Genomic DNA, 2,498 nt, shown 5'->3' with positions numbered 1-2,498 from the left:
CCCCCTGTGGTCCCCGGAGCTCCCGGTTGCAGGCCAGCCACTCACTGTAGTGGTAGGACTCCTCGCAGAGCGGTGCCGAGTAGTCGGAGAAGGTGGCGTTCCAGCGCAACTCCCGTGACTTGGTGTCATACATGGTGATGACGTACTCTGGGGACGAGAGCAGCGCATGAGGTCATCACCCAGCACCCGTTCTTGGGCCTAGACGGATGAGCGGGGAGCAGGTCTGGCTTACGGGTGCGGCCGATGTAGAGGAGGGGACTTGATGGGCACAGACCATCCCAGGCTTCTGTCGAGAGAGTCGTCTGCTTCTCTCCTGACTTGGGGTCCACGATGAACCACGTGTCCTGCTTCTTCCCTGAGAATGAAAACACGTTTTCTGTAAGTCTCCACAGCCCCGCTGTCCACCCGCAAGAGCCACCAGCCAGGCTTCATCCTGTCCCTCCCCTCCACTGACACGTTCCGGGGAGGTCCCCGCTCCGCCTCCCCTCCTCCCCAGCCCCGGGTCCAGTGGAGAGGCCGGGCGCTGCGTACCGGTGTAGAGCACGCCGTCTGAGCTGCGGCACGGCGAGGACTGGACCAGCTCTGGAATGGTGAACGGGAGCTTCTGCAACACAGACAGCAGCGTGGATGCGGGGCCAGAGAAATGCCTCCCCGAGCAGAAGCCTTCCTGCCTCCTGCCTACAGAAGCAGGGTGGGAAGGAGAGGTCCCCCGGGACAGCCCCCTCCTCCTCGCCTGCCTTCGCTGCTCAACCCCAAAGCAGGATGGTGTGGCGGGGAAGGAAAGGGCCGCGGCTGTATTTGTCCCACACCCACTCAGTTGACATCTTCCAGGTGCCAAGGTCAAGCCGGAGTGATTGAAGGCCCCGGGCTCACCCTGCCCAGCAGGTCTGCCCGGTCCCCCAGCCCGGTGAACCCCCAGGGTGCGGGCAGGCGGGATGCACGCAGCTCCGCAGCCCCACTGACCATCAAGCCTTCTTTGTTTTTTCCTCCCAGGATGTACAGGCTGCCATCATTGGGATCTGGAAGGAATGCTGGTCTGGAAAGGAGAGAGGAGGATGAAGGGTAAGCTGCCCCCACCCAGGCACATGCCAAGGAGCTGCACTAAAGAAACCCCTTCAGCAGTTTGCTCCAGGGTGATTCACTACAGGGCTTGACCTCTCCTGGAAACCTCCAGCACCAGGTTTGGTAGGAGATGAACTCCTGCTGTGGGTCAGCACCATAACACCATACAGCTGCCCTGTGCCTACCAGCCATGCTGCCTCGGTGCCCTGCCCTCCCCAGGGGAGCTCTCGGCTGCCCTGCCTTCCCCCTGCACTTTCAGGTGGATTTTCCTTAATTTTTCTCCCATGCTTTCATGCGTGGTGGTGCTGAGAGCTTCTCATCTGTCTGTAGAAAGGCTACAAATCAGCAGCTGGGAGCAGCTACTCCTCACCATCATGCACAAAGTGCTAGCACAAAGGGTAGGTTTAAGGCAACGCTATGGCATGGGCTGGGAGGTTCATTTCTCTGAGCTTCCCCTTTCTTGCTGTGAATCTCTCGGTTCATGAGGGCAGTCGTGCACCTCTGAAAGGCTCCTGCGCAGCCCACAGGCTGCCTGCCCTGCAAAGGGCACGCTGCCCGCGGCGGGATGACACTCACTCTGCCATGTAAACCGGCACCTGCAGAATAGGATCTGAAAAAGAGAGTGAAACGTGGACGTCAGCAGCCTCTCCCCAGGAGCAGGACAACGTGGCAGTGTTTACCGAGCGCTGCCATGTGCCATACCCAAGTCTGCAGCCCATTTGCATTTCAGACCCAGAATAGGCACCGCCGGCAGCGGGGGTCTGGCACCCCCAGATGCTCTGCTCCGCGCTCGGCCGTGCCTGCGTTTCCCCCGCGGCTGGAGGAACCGACAGCCCAGAGCACGACCAGCAGGAGCCAAGCTGGGGGGTACATCCCCAACCCCCAGCTAGCGACAAGCCCAGGGAGCCAGGCTGCGAGCGAGCACCCCCCTGGGTCGCTACTCACCATCCTTCAGGGTCCACTTGATGTTCCCTGTGCTCTTACTCACTGCGTGAAGGTTTCCATCCAGAGTGGATATGAAGAGCAGCGTTTCTGGGACAGTCACAGCCCCGCCTTTGAGGCACTGCAGACAGAAACGGCATCCTGAGAGAGCAGAGCCAGACTTGGGGACAAGCCCCCATGGCCCGGACCCTCTGATGCAGCTCAGCAGCCCCCCTGCAGCCAGCACGCCACAGCAGCAGACTGCAGGGAAGAGCCCAGAGGTCCCTTCTGGTCCTCAGTGAGGCAAGACTGGGAGGGAAAATTATTTCCTTGCTCCAGTGTATTAAATCTGCTTGTTCCTCCAGCTCCACCCGCACAGGACACCCACAGAATGGCATCTGCTAACGGCAGCTTGGAGATGCTGTGTTTTATAAACCCATGGCATTACGCCCCGGCACTAAGGTAGCTGCACTCGCAGTGAGTGGCACTACCGGCAGTGTGTGGCACGCCCCGCA

At 60.4% G+C, this 2,498-nt stretch overlaps 1 protein-coding gene across 1 annotated transcript in view; it reads right to left on the bottom strand.

Annotated features, from left to right (window-relative positions):
- LOC104623055 (serine/threonine-protein kinase/endoribonuclease IRE1-like) overlaps positions 1-2,125 on the bottom strand; it is a 10,005-nt gene extending 7,880 nt beyond the window's left edge. Inside the window, exons 1-6 of the mRNA XM_010290014.1 lie at positions 2,008-2,125; positions 1,639-1,672; positions 964-1,036; positions 532-604; positions 233-355; positions 46-147 (exon numbers count right to left, since the gene is read on the bottom strand). Coding sequence (XP_010288316.1) covers positions 46-147; positions 233-355; positions 532-604; positions 964-1,036; positions 1,639-1,646 — 379 coding nt within the window. The 5' untranslated portion in view covers positions 1,647-1,672; positions 2,008-2,125. The remainder of the gene's footprint in view (positions 1-45; positions 148-232; positions 356-531; positions 605-963; positions 1,037-1,638; positions 1,673-2,007) is intronic.
- Positions 2,126-2,498: the final 373 nt, after the last annotated feature.

This window comes from Phaethon lepturus, unplaced genomic scaffold, assembly GCF_000687285.1.
Source record: "Phaethon lepturus isolate BGI_N335 unplaced genomic scaffold, ASM68728v1 scaffold22236, whole genome shotgun sequence".
Taxonomy (NCBI): domain Eukaryota; kingdom Metazoa; phylum Chordata; class Aves; order Phaethontiformes; family Phaethontidae; genus Phaethon; species Phaethon lepturus.
The sequence above is the reverse complement of the archived record's forward strand: the minus strand, read 5'-3'. Positions and strand labels throughout refer to the sequence as shown.